The sequence below is a fragment of the Pan paniscus genome, chromosome 3, assembly GCF_029289425.2.
Source record: "Pan paniscus chromosome 3, NHGRI_mPanPan1-v2.0_pri, whole genome shotgun sequence".
Classification (NCBI taxonomy): Eukaryota; Metazoa; Chordata; class Mammalia; order Primates; family Hominidae; genus Pan; species Pan paniscus.
This window is the reverse complement of record NC_073252.2, coordinates 103,477,395-103,493,792: the sequence shown is the minus strand read 5'-3', so window position 1 is coordinate 103,493,792 and position 16,398 is coordinate 103,477,395. Positions and strand designations below refer to the sequence as shown.

Sequence of the window (16,398 nt, the reverse complement as noted above, 5' to 3'; positions counted from 1 at the left end):
TTTTCCTGCCATATCCACGTTCTGCTGTTAAATCTATCTGATTTTTCATTTCATATCCTCCTTTTGGTTCTTTTTTTTTTGTTGAAGTTTTATAGTTTCTGTTCCTCATCTTGGATTTCCATATGTTCGTGTTGTGACCATGTTTCCTGAAAGTCCTGAACGTTTTCATAATAACTACTTTAAAATTCTTGTTTGCATAGGTCACATAAGGATTGATTTCTGTTAACTGCTTTTTCTCTTGATACAGGTCTCAGAAATATTCCAGTATATACAATAAATCGCATAGTCATCCTGCCTTCACTTGACAGGAGCCAAACTTCCAGCCTGTCCTACCTGCCTGCACATCAGGATTCCTGTGTGCCCCTGGATGCAGCCCTACATGTTGTTTTGTATTTTTGTTCCCTCTTGGGTCTACAAAGTTACTTATCTTGTTTTTGAGTCTTTTTGATGTTAATCTGTTTATAAGGTATCTATTTTAGGTAGGTTAGCCTGAGGGAGTACACTGAAACACGAATTTAGTGCCCCTCCTGTCAAAAGGTCTCTGTTTTTTCCAAAGCAGAATGCTTTGGAAACTTGAGGAGTCTTTTTATTTGCTGATAATTTGGTTAATATGCTTGAACTCCGTGAAAGCCTCATTTCAGAAATAAATATAAGTACTTCACTCAAGTAATTCTATTTATATATTCCCTCTCCATTCCAAATGTTTAAAAGAGGGGTTAATTTAACTTCAACACAGTGGAAAAAAATAAATTTATAAGAACTAAATTGTAATAATATTAGAGATAAAAGTAAACGTGTCTGTTGTTAAATAAGAAATTAATTACAAATTCATTTAGGGTCTTTACTATAAGTGAAAAACTCTATGTGTATAGCAAAAAGTTATTAATAAGTATGCATGTGTATGTGTATATATGTATACCTAGATACTTTTTTTATATGTTATTTTTAGTCTTTGTGTTTGTTTATAACTATGCCTACCTACATTGATTTTTCAGGAGCATTATACAAATTAAAATAACTGTCAATATTAATGAAAATCTGTTTAGTATTTTTCTAAAAAAATTAACTCATGTTTGTGTATTTATTTATTTATTCATTTATTTATTTTTGAGGCGGAGTCTCACTCTGTCGCCCAGGCTGGAGTGCAGTGGCAGGATCTTGGCTCACTGCAAGCTCTGCCTCCCAGGTTCATGCCATTCTCCTGCCTCAGCCTCCCGAGTAGCTGAGACTACAGGTGCCCGCCACCACGCCCAGCTAATTTTTTGTATTTTTTTAGTAGAGACAGGGTTTCACCGTGTTAGCCAGGATGGTCTCGATCTCCTGACCTGGTGATCTGCCTGCCTCGGCCTCCCAAAGTGCTGGGATTACAGGTGTGAGCCACCGCGCCTGGCCTGTGTATTTATTTTTGAAAGATAAAAGCTTGTAAAGCTATTAATTTGCCTGTAAGTATAACTTTGGCTGTGTTCATGGACAAAGTTTTGGGGAATTGGAGAGATAATGATTGATATTTGTTAAGAATTATTCCCTTTTATTAGGTGATTTTCACCCATTATTTAATCCCCATGACAACCTTGATTTCTTCTTCCCTATTCTGGATTTGAAGAAACAAGGTAGTACATTTTTCCCAAAGTGATACAATATGGAGTACCAGAAATGGAATTTAAACTTAGTGCTGTCTGATTCCAAACATGTTTTTCTTTAGTTCTTGTTAGAAACTTGCTGAGTGTTCTCATTGTCATTATTTTCTGAATATTTTTAGAGTTTTGATTTTCTTTTGGACCTGAAAGTTATTTATTTAGTAAGACTTTTTATTCTTTTTTTATTTGCTTTTAATATTTATCTTTTAATTATATTTAACAAATCAGGGGATTGGGGGTGGTTCTTTTTCAGTAGGCAAGAGTTTTTAAATGTGTTTATTGTTGATCTTTAAATTTATTATATTGTACTTATAGAATGTGTTGTCTTAATTTCCATATGTTTAAAATTTCTTAACATTTTCTTTGTTTTTGGTATATAATTATTTTTAAAGGTTATTGTTTTAATATGTCTCTAGATTAAATAGGTCTCATACTTTCTCTAAATTTCTCTCTCATATATACTGTTCATGGTCTTTGTATATAAAATATACCTTATCAATTTGGCTTTTGAAGTCATATCATTACTATTAACTTACTTCCAAAGTATGTTTAATTCTGAAGTGTGGGTAATATTGAAGTCTTGGCAAACGCATGTGATTAGAAACCCCCCTGGTGCAACAGAGTGTGTTTTTGGATTCAAAAAAAAAAGAGTAGAAAGAATTTTCTAATTAGATTTTAGAAACAAGTGAATTGGTTTATATGGAAAGGAAATTTGGTTATATGAAAGATATACAGTATCCCCAGTGAAGGAAAAAAAAAGTCATAAACGTTTCTCTTAGAAAGTATTGTGTTAGATTTATCTCATGTCTGCAGAGATAAAATGGTAGGTTTTCATTAAGTTATTATAGGTTTTCTTTTATAGAAACATAAACCAAAGTTAGTTAAGAAAAACTAAATTAAAGTGAGAGCTCTGGACTTGGAAAAACCCAATGGAACCTTCAGATTTGTCTGTTATATTGCTTCATTATTACCTGTTTTTCAACTGGAATTTTAGAGAGAAATTTACGATATTTTCAATGTATTTATACAGAACTATGATTATTTATAAAACATATTTTTATAGTTTTAATATAAAAATTCCCTTAAGGAGATTCTATATAATCTTTGTTAATTAAACTTTCAAATTTGAAAGTAAATCATGGCTGCACACTATTTGTCAGAAGTTATGACGCTCTTTATAAAGCCTTTTTTAAAAATCTGGGGTGATAGGCTGGGCATGGTGGCTCACACTTGTAATCCCAACACTTTGGGAGGCCAAGGCAGGAGGAACACTGGAGCCCAGGAGTTCAAGACCAGCCTGGGCAACAAAGCAACTAAAACAAAACAAAGCAATTCTACTGGAAAAAAAAAAAAAAAAAAAAAAAAAAAGATTAGCCAAGCATGGTGGTGCACACTTGTAGTCCTAGCTTCTTGGAAATCGAAAGTGGATGAATTGATTGAGCCCTGGAAGTCAAGGTTGCAGTGAGCCGTGATTGCACAGTGCACTCCAGCCTATGTGACAGAGCAAGACACTGTGTCAAAAAAGAAAGAGAGAGAGAGAAAGAAAGAAAGAAAAAGAAAGAATTTTGAGGACTGCTTTCAGTTTTACTGTAATTTAGGTTATAAAAGGCTTATCCTTTTCTGCTCTTTGAATCTCTTGTACGTCTCATCTTTACTGGTTTATTATTGTTAATTTTTTTTCCATTGGTAATTCCTCTCAGTTTTACTTTCTAAAAAATACCCAAAATCTTACCATTTATCACTACCTCCATACAACTACATTTGTCTAGGCCCTCATCATAGTTCACCTAAGTAGACTCTCTTAGCAGCCCCTTATTGGACTTCCAGCTTCCATTTTTTCCTCTATATAGTCTTTTCTTTACACAGCAGATAGAAAGATCTTAAAACATTTACTCCTCTGCCCAAAACCATCCCAAAGTTAAAGCTATAATCCTTAGTATGGCCCTTAGAGTCCTCTGTGACTGGCCTGTGACTGCTTCTCTAATCTTATCTCCTAATACTTTCTGTTTTTTCACTGTGCTCTAGCCATGGGACTTTCTTACTGTCTCCCTGAAATGTTAAAAGCACACCCTTACTTCAGAATATTTGCATTTACTGTCTTCCTCCCAGACTGCACTCCTTTCAGATACCTGAATGAGTTGCTCCCACAGTTCATCCAAGACTCTACTAAAGTGATTTCACCAGAGGATACCCCTGACCTCTCATATCTACAATTCTCTTCTTACCTTACTTGCAAAGCAGCCTATATGCATAACTGTAGATTTTTATGGTGTTTTTCCTCCTAATGTTTAACTATTTTCTTACCCAGGCCTAATTTTTTTTCTTTTTTGTTTTTATTTTTAGATGAGATCTCACTATGTTGCCCAGAATGGTCTCAAACTCCTAGGCTCAAGCAATCCTCCCACCTCAGCTTCCCAAGTAGCTGGGATTAGGGGCATGCCATGGCACCTAGCTCCAGGCTTAATTTGACAACAGATATTTTAGCAATGTTTTATTGAATTCTTTCAGAACATTCAAATTAACTTCATAAAGACAAACACTTTTTTGTACTCATAAATTCACTGGTGTATGTAATATTTAATTACATCTCATAATCATAATAAAAGATACAGTTAGCATAAATGGTTTGGGAATAAACACATCTGATGCTTGGTAAAGCTAAAACTTAACTGATGGAAATAGAAGTGTGGGCTTCATTCTAGAGTACTCTGCCAGAGTCAGCATACATAATATGTGAACATTAATCAGAATGTTCTACAAAAGTAGAGTCTTTACTAATCAGTCCAGTAAGTTGATCAAGTAGAGTTCGATTAAAAGAGCTTAATTTGTAATCAAAATTAGAAACTGAAATAGATTTAGCTTAATTACATATATAGCTTTTCCAGATTATCCTAACTTTATTGGATTAGTTCATCTCTAAAATTCATATAAAATTAATTCCACAAGTGGGAATAAATGACTACTAGAGAACTGCCACTTTTCTTAAAATAACATAGATTGTAAAAAAATATATCTAATCAAAGATGTCCTACAAATGGATAGTGTTGATGGTTGCACAAAATTGTAGACATAATGTCACTGAATTATACACTTAAAAATGCTTAACATGGCAAATTTTATATTATGGATATTTTATCACAATAAAAGAAAACTGAAAAAATACATCTTTACTTACATTTTTTAAATGTAAATAAAACTTTTGGGCAATGTTACTATGCAGTATAGAAGAAAAAGCAGAAGTCATGGAATTAGAAGTCTTGTATTTATATAATACTAGTTCTATCATGAGTGAGTTGGATAGATTTTGGCAAGCCTTTTAAACTATCTTAGCTGTAGTTTTCTTATGTTGAATATAAACATACTTGTTCTTAACTCTCAGGAATTTCATGAGGAACAAGTTTAAGTTTTATATATATCTATGTATGCTTTTCATAAACCACAAATAAGTTTATACACTTTAGCTGGAACTTTTTATAATTTCAGAGGGGTTATTGAACTGACTGTTGGCATTGGATATAAGAATTTGGCTTCAGGCATTTGCTATTGAGGTTTTAAAAATGTTTAAATATCTTACTGTAATTTTTTTGTTTTGTTATTTGGGACAATGCAGCTGTTTTCTCCTAGGGTATAATTAGTTGAGAATGGAAAAGTTTAGCTTATATTTGGAGAGTTATACTTCCTATTTCCATTATAAAATTTTCAGTTTTTTTCCTAATTTGTGTCTTTGCTTATTGGGTCCTCTTTATGACTTTTGGGGAGAAAGCCTCCTAGACTGAGGTAGATATTAGATAATTAGCTTTCTCTTTCTCCTTGGAAGTCAGTGAGTTAAGTAACAAAAATCATATAAAAGTTATATGATTTGTATAAGTTATATACAGTGGAAGAGAAAATGATAGTTTGAGTAAGGTACAACGATGAAGTCATAAATCAGATTTAAGCAATAGAAAATTATTTATTGCTTTGTTGCCCAGGCTGGAGTGCAATGGCATGATCTTGGCTGACTACAGCCTCCACCTCCTGGACTAATGCATTTCTCCTGCCTCAGCCTCCTAAGTAGCTTGGACTATAGGCAATCACCACCATGTCCAGCTAATTTTTTTTGTATTTTTAGTAGATATGGGGTTTCACCATGTTGGCCAGACTGGTCTCGAACTCCTGACCTCAGGTGATCCCAAAGTGCTGGGATTACAGGCATGAGCCACCACACCTGGCCTAGAAAATTATTTATCTTGGGCATTGATTAAATTGCATTTCTAGATACTCACCGTCAGTAGACGAAAAGATTTTTTTCCCCTCTGAATAAGAAAACCGTTCGTTCAAGGAACTCAATATTAATTAATTTTTGCAAAACATCCCTGTTTGTTTTGTTATAACAAAACAGTATAATGTTAATATGCTCTAATAAATATATTGTATACAATACAATATGCTGTGACAATATACTGTAATAAAATTACCAGCACCACTACTCTCGTGCTTTGTGGCCATTCTGAAGCAAAATAAGGGTTAACTGAACACAAGCACTGCCATATCAAGACAGTGGATCTGCTAACTGAGAAGGCTACTAAGTGACTAATGGTGGGTAGTACATAGAATGTGGCCACACTGGGCAAAGGGATGATTCATGTCTTGGACAGGATGGAGCAGGACAGTGCAAGATTTCATCAGGCTACTCAGAATGGTATGCAATTTAAAACTTATGAATTGTTCATTTCTGGAATTTTCCATTTAATATTTTTGGATTCAGTTGACTGTAGGTAACTGAAACTGCAGAAAACAAAACCGTGGATAAAGGGAGATTGCTGTGTATATGATCCTCAGTTACTGGCTTTTCCTAGATGTCTCCTCCCTCTCCCCTGCCTCCTAACAGTGATGTTCTATCCATGCAGAACCATCTTTGTATATTCTAAAATATAGTCCCTTGCTTTTATGTGTGCTGTTCCTTCTACCTTTTCCCCTCTTGTCCAGTTAGTGATGTACTTCTCACTTTTATAATGCTTTCTTTTACTCCCTCTTCTATGACATTACCATTGCTTCTGTTTATCTCTGTTAAAACCTCATTGCATTTAATTGCAGTTTATCTCTTTGTCTCTTTCCCTGAGTTAAAAACTGAGTATCTTGATGAAAAGAACTTTGTTGTATCCATCCATTTATTCCCCATACATAGCACATTGTCTGAAGATGCTTTGTAAATGTTTGTAGAGTGCAGGAATAGTATTATACATATGAAAACACAAAAGTCTGAAGGTGATATACATATCAATGATGATGCTGCTCTAGGTATCATAATCAATTGTGCTGCTGGTTAGACTGGGCCCCATGTTTCCTGGCTCCCTCAGTCCAATGCTCTTCCACTAAATGGAATTAATTTTGGTTGTTAACAAAACATCTTTTTGTTTTTTTCTTTACAGATATTGATGATGTTAAGAAGTTCAAACCGGGTTACCTGGAAGCTACTCTTAATTGGTTTAGATTATATAAGGTACCAGATGGAAAACCAGAAAACCAGTTTGCTTTTAATGGAGAATTCAAAAACAAGGTGAAGATGAGAATCTTTATTTTAAAATGTACCTCCTGATACCTGTACAATATTCGTTTCACTTGGGAAGTTTCTTATGTGAATATGTATATATAGCATGGTTTAAAAAAGTGCTTTTTACTAACTTACATATTTAAAAACATTTTATTATTTAAATTCTGTTTCAGAAGATCTAAGTGTATCAACAAGGCTGAAAAATATATATTTCCATCTATGTGTCTATAGCTCCTACGTCTTGGAAAATGAAGGAATTTCATGATCAGACTAACTTTGCAAATTGTGTACATAGAAAAACTTTCTATTTACTGTTTTGTGGAGGAGAAAGTTACTCACCCTTAATGTAAATCCATAGGGGCCTCCCTCCTAAGTGTTCATTCTACCACGACGGAACTAAGCTGCTTAACAATTGAAAGGACACCTGAATTATCTTACTGTCATAGGATTTTTCTATTAGAATACCACTGAGTTACCACAAAGTATCTCTAATATGACACAAATGGAGAGAATAGACCAAAGAGTTAGTCTAAAGCATGGAATTTTTTTTAAAGTTATTACCACTAGGTAAATTGAATATTTGAAACCAACTTTTAAGTGGATACCAGTAAGTATGTTTTATAAGTGAAATAAGGCATGTTAATGAAAACTTAAAATTTATAATGGGTATTTTGCTGTAAAAGAATTGATTGCTGGACTCAGTGTTTTTTTGAAAGCACATTAAAAGAATCCTTCAAATCTTGAGGGCTTTGTCTGGGATTATTAAATGTAAATATAAAATTATTATTTTAGATTAAATTATCTTAAAGGATTGAAAATTTGTACATTATTTTTCTTTTAAAAATTTGCATTTTATTATTGAGATAATTGAAATTTTAAACCTATATGGTATTTTTGCCTCAGGGTAAGTCTGCCAAGTCACGAATTTGTAAAGAATGAGGTAGTTTTTGGTTTTTGTTTGTTTTTGACAAATAGTAATTCTTTTCTGTATAAAGATGAGGTCATTTATACAACTTCACCAGAAAATAATTGTTTTATGCATTGCTTTTTACTACTGCTATTTAAAATATAGAGCCTTAGTGCCCTTAGTATTGCTATGAAAGAACTGCTGAGGCTGGGTAATTTATAAAGGAAAGGTTTATTTAGCTCACAGTCCTACAGGCTATACCAGAAGCATGGTGCTGGCATCTGCTTCTGGTAAGAACCTCAGAAAGCTTCCAGTCATGCCAAAAGATGAAGGGGGAGCAGGCATGCCACAGGGTGAGAGAGGAAGCAAGTGAGAGAGGTGGAAGGTGCCCAGGCTCTTTTTAACAATCAGTTCTTGTGGGAACTAACAGCAAGAACTCACTCATTACTCTGAGGAGGCACCAAGCCATTCATGAGGGATCCACCCCCATGATCCATACACCTCCTATTAGGCCTCACTTCCAACACTGCAGATCAAATTTGAACATGAGATTTGAGAGGACAAATCCCCTCAAACCATAGCAGGGTATAACTCAAGAATAGATTTGTGCCTCTTTAACATGGTTGGAAAGATGGCTCCTTTCTTTTATTCTGGGTTTTTCTTGCCACTCCTTTAAACAAGTATTGAAATTGGTTCTAAATAATCACACTTATCCAAATAATTTGATTAAAAATCTATCCTTACATAATCAGATAATGTATTAGATTTCTTGTCCTGTATCTGAAGTGAGATTCCCGCCCAACACTATCTCATTAAGATATAAGTCATCCTCCATCGCAGGCAATCGTAGACCTGAGAGAAATTCTCTTTTCAGAGGATAAATTTCCCATTATTACTGTACCTCAGTTCCCAAGATTCTTTAGTTTCTTTATTATCATAATGAGTTTAGTAATCATTGAAGAAGAAAGGAGCTACTTTGAACTAACCAGTAAGGACTCTCCTTAAGGAAAACAAACAACATTTTTTGGGAAAAAACTCTAAAGAACTTTCTGCTTTGGAATTATAAAGCAAGTTTTCCTTAGATGTTCTTACTGGATGTATATCCAACAAGAGGTATATCTATTGTTGCTTATGCATTTTTAGACAATGTCATAAATGTCAAGGAGATGTACTACTTTCAGACAGTGGATAGTCTAAAATTACTTCGATTGAAAAAACTACATTTAGACTGCCTGCAGTTTTGATGATGCTGAAATTAATGGGTGCATGCTTACTGACAAGCCGGGTACTGGGTTAAGCACTTTACATATGTCATCTCACTTACTCTTTCAACAACTCTGTGACTTGGATCAGGGGTTGGCAAACTTTTTTCTGTAATGGGTCATATAGAAAATATTTTAGGCTTTGCAGATCGTATGATTTCTGTCACAGCTGCTCAACTCTGCTATCATAGTACTAGAGCAGCCATAGGCCAAACACAAACAAATGTGACTGTTCAGTAAAACTTTACAGGGGGCAGACTGGATTTTACCCATAGTTCCTAGTTTGCCAACCCCTGATATAGATTATCCCTATTATATTCTACTTCATAGATTAAGAAATTGAGGCTTAGCAAGCTTAAGTAACCTGCCCAAAGTCACACAGCTGACAAATAAGGAAGCCAGAATTTATACCAAGCTTTGCCTGCCTCTGGAGCTCATGCTCTTAACAATTAACTGTCATCACAAGATTAGTTTTGTGTTAGTGTAACAATGTGACTGATATTAAATACGTCTTTTTTTATTTGTTTGTTTGGAGCTAGGCTTTTGCTCTTGAAGTTATTAAATCCACTCATCAATGTTGGAAAGCATTGCTTATGAAGAAGTGTAATGGAGGAGCTATAAATTGGTAAGAATTTGTCTTTTCTATGTAAGTAATGTTATTTTATTATTAATTGGTATTAAACAACCACATAATAATCAGATTTCAGATTTTTGCATTTTTTTAAATTTAAACAATACAGATTATCTACCTATTCATTGGGCATTACTAAGTGTTGGGCACTATTAAACTAGGAATTGACGTGATCTTTTTTCTCAAGGAATTTATAATTTAGTGGGAATACTGATAAATAAATGGACATTTAATTGAAATACATTGTGCAAAGATGAAAAACGCAATTTTTCAGCATGTAAATCTATGTGGTTTCTTTAAAATCTAATAACTACCATATAATTTCTTAGAAAGTAAAAGCCTTCTTATTCATCATGATCACTAATTGATTGATTAAGAGGAATTAAGTAACAGTAACATAAACATTTAATTTAAAACATTTAAATGTATATTCACCCATTTTTGGATATAGGGCTGAGCCCCTTTTAATATAGATTCCATATAGTTTTTATATATACTCTAACATAACATAGGATAGAAAATAAAGATTCTGTAATCCTTAAGCTCCTTGTAACTTAAAATTCCTGACAGATTTTTAGGGTTCTTTTAAAAAAATCATTTAAATTATGTTATCTACACCAAATTTTTGTAGTGATTCACCTTTATTGAGGCTTTTTAGGGCCTCAGTATTGTTTAAAGCCTCGTTAGTTTTATAACCTACTTAATGTTCATAGAAACAGTTCTTCCACACTCTTTTACAGTTCATCTGTGAACATAATTCTTAAATTTTGAAATTATAGTAACAAGTACAATTGACAAACACATTTAAGAACTAAAACAACTGACTCTTGGTAAGTCTAAGTATAGGAGGCAAAAGCAGTCCTGTGGGGGTACTAAAGATAACACTATGAATACGATAGAGTCCCTGTGCTCTCTGAGCACAGTCTGGGAATCAAGAGGGTCATTAAATAAATTACTAGACTAAGGTAATCAGATGGAGTAAAGAATTATTTAATATCAAGGAATATTTTACCTAAGTTATCAAGAAGGCCCATTTTGCCTACAACACAAATGCTTGGCATTGAAGATATTGACTTTGTTTCTCTTGCTTACTAAAGAAACACTGTCAACTCCTTGGCCTTCTCCCTTTTTTCTTACCTCGTATGCAGAGCACTCTTTTTTTTTTAAGCATAATCTTAAAATGTAGGTAATTGTTTCTAATATAAATAATATAATTTATTAACAGCAAAGCTGGATATGATTGAATGTCCTCTAGTCTTGTCTATCCTAGTAAATGGTAGAGTGAGCTATTCTTTGTGGTCTAAAATTAAGACTCCAGTGTAATGAGTCCCTCCAGTATGAAGGAGGAGGGGGGTCTGTGATTGTCTGAGGAAATATTTGCTTGCTCTTTGCTGTCTTATCTCCTTCCTAATCACTTTCTAAAAAGCTTATGCAGTCTTTGATGAGACTTGAGTGTTTCCCCAGGTTTCCTCAGCTACACAGCCAGAGACCCTTTGTTTGGTTAGTATATATATGGCTTGAATTCATTCCTTCTGTGCTGAGTCTAATTATCCTTACTGTGAAGGTAACTTTATTTCTAAGCTCTGGAATCATTTTGCTATAGCCTCCTGAGTAATGATAAGGATTACATTAACAGTAAGAGTTAACATTTATTAACTCTATACTATGTTCCACGTTCTGAGTGATTTATATATGTTATGTAATTAATACTCAAGAATCCTATAAAATATGTATTGTTATCTCCATTTTACACATGAAGAAATTGAGTCCACATAAAGATTTAGGTAACTTACCTAAGGTCACACAATGCATTGTGGAGCCAGGATTTAAACCTTACTCTCTTTTTTTTTCTTTCTTTCTTTTTTTTTTTTTTTTTTTGAGATGGAATCTTGCTCTATTGCCCAAGTTGGAGTGCAGTGGTGCGATCTCGGCCCACTGCAACCTCCGCTTCCCAGGTTCAAGTAATTTGCAATTCTCCTGCCTCAGCCTCTCAGGTAGCTGGGATTACATAAGCCTGAAACCAAGCCTGGCTAATTTTTGTATTTTTAGTAGAGACGGAGTTTTGCCATGTTGGCCAGGGTGGTCTCGAATTCCTGGCCTCAAGTGATCCGCCCACCTTGGCCTCCTAAAGTGCTGGAATTACAGGTGTGAGCCACCACACCTGGCCTAAACCTTACTCTGTTAATAGCTATGTTCTTTTACCTCCTCTACATTTTTTATAACAGAATAACTTTTTTTAGTTTAAGAATTTTCAGAATATAAGTTTCAGTATATGTATCATATGCATCTAGAAAATTTAAAGTCAAGAGCTTCAGAATTTTAACTCATTTTAATCCATTTTTCTCTTTATCATAACTTAATTTGGAAATATATTCAGTGTTGTTAGTTTTTATTTCTTTTGCCTTTCTGTAATGAATTGCCTATCTTTCTTAATTCCTTAAACTGTACCATTGTAGATTGGCAAGCTTCCTCTGCCTTCCTTTTTGAAACCCATTTTTCTCACTCAGTTCAGTTTAGGTCCATACTATCATAGACATTCTCTCAATGTATATGTAATACACAGAATTAACTAGGGAAATTGTTAGAGAACTCAGATACATTGTCCCCTTCTTTAAACCTAGTGTATTAGTATCTTTAGAAAGTAGAATCTAAACGTGTATGTTTTTAAAGCCCCCTATGTGATTCTGATGAGCCTCTCTGCTTAAGAACCATATTATTATTATTATTATTATTATTATTATTATTATTATTGTTTTGAGACAGTGTCTTGCTCTGTTGCTGAGGCTGGAGTGCAGGGGCGCGAACATGACTCATTGCAGCCTCGACCTCCCAGAGTTCAGCGATTCTCCCACCTCAGCCTCCCAAGTACAGGCATGCACCACCACACCTGGCTACTTTTTAAATTTTTTGTATGGACAGGGTCTCGCTATGTTGCTAGGGATATTCACGAACTCCTGGGATCAAGCAATCCACCCACCTCAGCCTCCCAAAGTGCTAGGATTACAGGTGTGAGCCACTGTGCCCGGCCTTAAGAATCATAAAATCCAAACTTGTTCTCATGGAAAAACAAACAAGGCCGTCCAAGATTTAGATAACCTTTCTTGCCTCATTTTCCATCACTTCTTGTCTCCTATTTCATGTTACAACAACTGAAGGCCACTTGTACTGTGCTTGTAGTAATCTCTGGGCCTTTACTCATTTTGTTTCCTTTGCCATGATTGTCTTCTCATTTCTTGAACTGGCCATGTTTCTCATCTTTTAAGATTTAATTTTTACTTTGTCTTCTCTGGGAAACATTCCCTCATATGCTAGTTGAAATGCCAGTACTCTCTGTATTCCTTGTCTTCTGTGGATTTTTGTCATTACATCTGTCAGTTATTAAATACTTGGTTCATGAATTTATCTTCTTCTCTAGAATATAAGTTCCTCAAGAGCAGATGAATAAAGATGCCTTATTCATCTTTATATTCCTAATGCCTGGCATGTAGTAGCCACTCAATAAATATCTGTTGGAGTAAATTGTTGAATAATATTTTAAAGCCAACCTTTTTTTTTTTTTTTTTTTTTTTTGAGACGGAGTCTCACTCTGTCACCCAGGCTGGAGTGCAGTGATGCAATCTCGGCTCACTGCAACCTCCGCCTCCCGGGCTGAAGCAATTCTCCTGCCTCAGCCTCCCAAGTAGCTAGGATTACAGGCACCCGCCACCATGCCTGGCCAATTTTTGTATTTTCAGTAGAGACGAGGTTTCACCATGTTGGCCAGGCTGGTCTCAAACTCCTGACCGCAGGTGATCCACGCGCCTCAGCCTCCCAAAGTGCGGGGATTACAGGCGTAAGCCACCACTCCCAGCCTTGTTTTTGTTTTTTTTTAATCCAGGTAGTGACTCTTCTCTTTTCAGGAGCACTGCTTTTATTAAGTTCTTTTCATTGATACCTTGAAAATTCTCTTTCTCCGAAGTTTTTTTGTTGTTGTTGTTGTTTATTCTTTTTTTCCACTGCTGGATGTTTACTCTGAAAGCTAAATATTACTTTATTTTATTAATCATTATTTATTTTGATCCATCTGTCTTACATATTTTTCAAGTTTTGATTGATTCTTGAGTGCCTTCTAGTTATAAAACTGCACTAATTCAGTTACTTAGCATTTCTTTACTCATAAAGTAATGCTTTATTTCTTTACTCATACTCTTTTTTATTAACAATCATTCTCCTGTTTAATATATTCTATACAGTACTGCCAGAATTATCTTTCAAAAGTATGAATATAACTCATTTTTATGCCTAAAAATGTCTTATGATTCCCTTCAAAAATGGGATTTCATCCAACCCTTCTATTCTTAAACAATGTGTCCAAACCTGCCTTTCCAGCCTCATGGGCTCTTCCTTCCTATCCCCTTGTCTTTCTTTGGTGGACATCTTCATTTTTTCAAGAAGCAGTTTAGATGTCACCTCTGCACAGTTTCATTTCTGTTGGGCTGTTGTATCACTGCTGTACATACCTCTATGTAGAACTGGAGGTGGATTTTTTTTTAATACTTTGTATTGAGTTTTTACCTCAGCACTCAATAGCAGGACTTGATGCAGTAGGTAGTCTAAATATGCTTACTGAATAAATAAATAAATATATTCAATTCATCTAAATTCTTTAGGTCTTAAAGTTGTTTCTTTTTACATTCCTAGAGAAAGGTATATTTAATCTGGTACTTCTTTTTTTTTTTTTTTTTTTTTTTACTTTAAGTTCCAGGATACATGTGCAGAACATGCAGGTTCGTTACATAGGTGTACATGTGCCATGGTGGTTTGCTGCACCCATCAACCCATCACCTAGTTATTAAGCCCTGCCTGCATCAGCCATTTGTCCTAATAATCTCCCTCCCCTCCCCCCACCAGCAGGCCCCAGTGTGTGTTGTTCCCTTCCCTGTGTCCATGTGTTCTGATTGTTCAGCCCCCACTTGTAAGTGAGAACATGTGGTGTTTAGTTTTCCGCTCCTGCATTAGTTTGCTGAGGATGATGGTTTCCAGCTTCATCCATGTCCCTGCAAAGGACATGATCTCATTCCTTTTTATGGCTACGTAGTATCCTATGATGTATATGTACCACATCTTCTTTATCCAGTCCATCACTGATGGGCATTTGGGTTGGTTCTGTGTCTTTGCTATTGTGAATAGTGCTGCAATAAACATACGTGTGCATGAGTCTTAATAGTAGAATGATTTATATTTCTTTGGGTATATACCCAGTAATGACATTGCTGGGTCAAATGGTATTTCTGGTTCTAGATCCTTGAGGAATCGCCACACTGTCTTCCACAATGGTTGAACTAATTTACACTCCCACCAACAGTGTAAAAGCATTCCTATTTCTCCACAGCCTCAGCATCATCTATTGTTTCTTGACTTTTTAATAATTGCCATTCTGATAATAATTGCCATTTTAGTAATCGCCATTCATGGTGCAAGATGGTATCTCATTGTGGTTTTGATTTGTATTTCTCTAATGATCAGTGATGATGAGCTTTTTTTCATGTTTGTTGGCTGCATAAATGTCTTCTTTCAAGAAATGTCTGCTCATATCCTTTGCCCACTTTTTGATGGGGTTTTTTTTCTTGTAAATTTGTTTAAGTTCCTTGTAGATTCTGGATACTAGACCTTTGTCAGGTAAGTAGATTGCAAAAATTTTCTCCCATTTCGTAGGTTGTCTGTTCACTCTGATGCTAATTTCTTTTGCTGTCAGAAGCTCTTTAGTTTGATTAGATCCCACTTACCAATTTTGGCTTTTGTTGTAATTGTTTATGGTGTTTTAGTCATGAAGTCTTTGCCCATGCCTATGTCCTGAATGGTATTGTCTAGGTTTTCTTCTAGGGTTTGTATGGTTTTGGGTTTTACATTTAAGTTTTTAATCCATCGTGAGCTAGTTTTTTGTATAAGGTGTAAGGAAGGGGTCCAGTTTCACTTTTCTGCATATGGATAGCCAGTTTTCCCAGCACCATTTATAAAATAGGGAATCATTTCCCCATTGCTTGTTTTCATCTAGTTTGTTGAGGCTCAGATTGTTGTAGATGTGTGGTGTTATTTCTGGGGTTCCATTGATCTGTATGTCTGTTTTGGCACCAGTAATCTGGTACTTTTTTATGTATTGATAGCCTCAGTTGTTTTGGCTTTGTGTACATTTATTCCAAGGTCACTTTCTTCTATAAACTCTGGAGGTTATGGTCTAAAATTATTGTCATTCTGATCTCTTTAAATTTTCTCTCTGCCTTTTTCTTGACTACTTTGATTTAGAATGAAAAGCCTTGACAAATCTTTATCCTGGACACTGTCTTTGAGGATTCTCATAAGTGTGGGCCATTGTTTGATTTGAAATTTACTTGAAGAAAATGGTTTCCCTTCACTAAAGCACTATTATCTGTCTAGTAATATACTTTATT

General features: G+C 34.9%; 1 protein-coding gene across 4 annotated transcripts in view; it reads left to right on the top strand.

Annotated features, from left to right (window-relative positions):
• PPA2 (inorganic pyrophosphatase 2) overlaps positions 1–16,398 on the top strand; it is a 104,029-nt gene that overhangs the window by 67,558 nt on the left and 20,073 nt on the right. For 3 of the 4 annotated variants that reach the window (XM_003829969.6, XM_003829970.6, XM_034958968.3), the window contains 2 exons: positions 7,049–7,176; positions 9,879–9,964. In XM_003829969.6, coding sequence (XP_003830017.1) covers positions 7,049–7,176; positions 9,879–9,964 — 214 coding nt within the window. Of the gene's footprint in view, positions 1–247; positions 6,106–7,048; positions 7,177–9,878; positions 9,965–16,398 lie in introns of those variants that run through there. The other variant, XM_008955351.6, reaches the window with a different exon arrangement.